We start from the raw sequence: 777 nt of genomic DNA on the forward strand, positions 1-777 counted from the left end.
GTTTAAGTGGAATTTGGATACTTTTGGAAATTTAAGCGAGCACATTTAAAAAACAAAGTGTTAGAAAGCCCCAAATACTTACAAACACCTTGCATTTCTGCTTGAGCGCCACAGTGATATTGTACACTTTGATTTTAAGCTCTTGGGATCTATTAGATTCCTCCTCAATGTCATCGTCGTCGTCGTCGTCATCATCATGGCTATTGACATTATCCTTACTGCTTTGTCCATTTTTCTTGTCATGGTCATTGCACACATTGGTGCCCTCTATGTAAATTTCTGGAAGGTTACTTGGCAGATTTTTGGTCTGGACCAGCACATAAGACTGTGTCCCCTCAAAGTTGTGCTTCATTTTATCAAATGTTTTGTACTCTGGGTCACCCGCAACTGTGCACTCTGTGAAACCTGTAAAACAAGTTGGAAACTTAAGCTGCAACATGTTCTGTAAATAACCCAGCGCAAATAAAAATAAAAAGTTTACCTGTAGATGTGCAATAATAATGGCCCTTCAAATTTGGAAGGCAGACATCGTCATCATCGCACTCTTCATCAGAACAATAGAGTCTTCCTTTTCCATCATCTTCATCACATTCACATTTTTGAGTGCAGTGACTGGTGTACCACACTTCATTGAAATAAGTACAGAGGTTATTTTTGACAAATAAAAACACATTGGAACAAGCATTTGGTTCATCTTAAACTACTCACATGGTAAACTTTGCCATCTGCCACACACCCACACTCTTGCACGGGTACACAAACCCTTCCTTTCCGTAC

At 39.4% G+C, this 777-nt stretch overlaps 1 protein-coding gene across 1 annotated transcript; it reads right to left on the minus strand.

Moving 5' to 3' along the window:
- Window positions 1-82: 82 nt before the first annotated feature.
- On the minus strand, window positions 83-631 carry LOC106512300 (zonadhesin; the record flags this gene model as incomplete). The annotated part of the gene is given in 2 exon segments (XM_014000955.1): window positions 83-405; window positions 482-631. A coding segment is annotated over 1 exon segment (270 nt), but the record flags the coding sequence as incomplete, so codon positions are not given.
- Between the last annotated feature and the right edge of the window lie 146 nt (window positions 632-777).

The sequence above is a fragment of the Austrofundulus limnaeus genome, unplaced genomic scaffold (genome assembly GCF_001266775.1).
Source record: "Austrofundulus limnaeus strain Quisiro unplaced genomic scaffold, Austrofundulus_limnaeus-1.0 Scaffold5580, whole genome shotgun sequence".
Classification (NCBI taxonomy): Eukaryota; Metazoa; Chordata; class Actinopteri; order Cyprinodontiformes; family Rivulidae; genus Austrofundulus; species Austrofundulus limnaeus.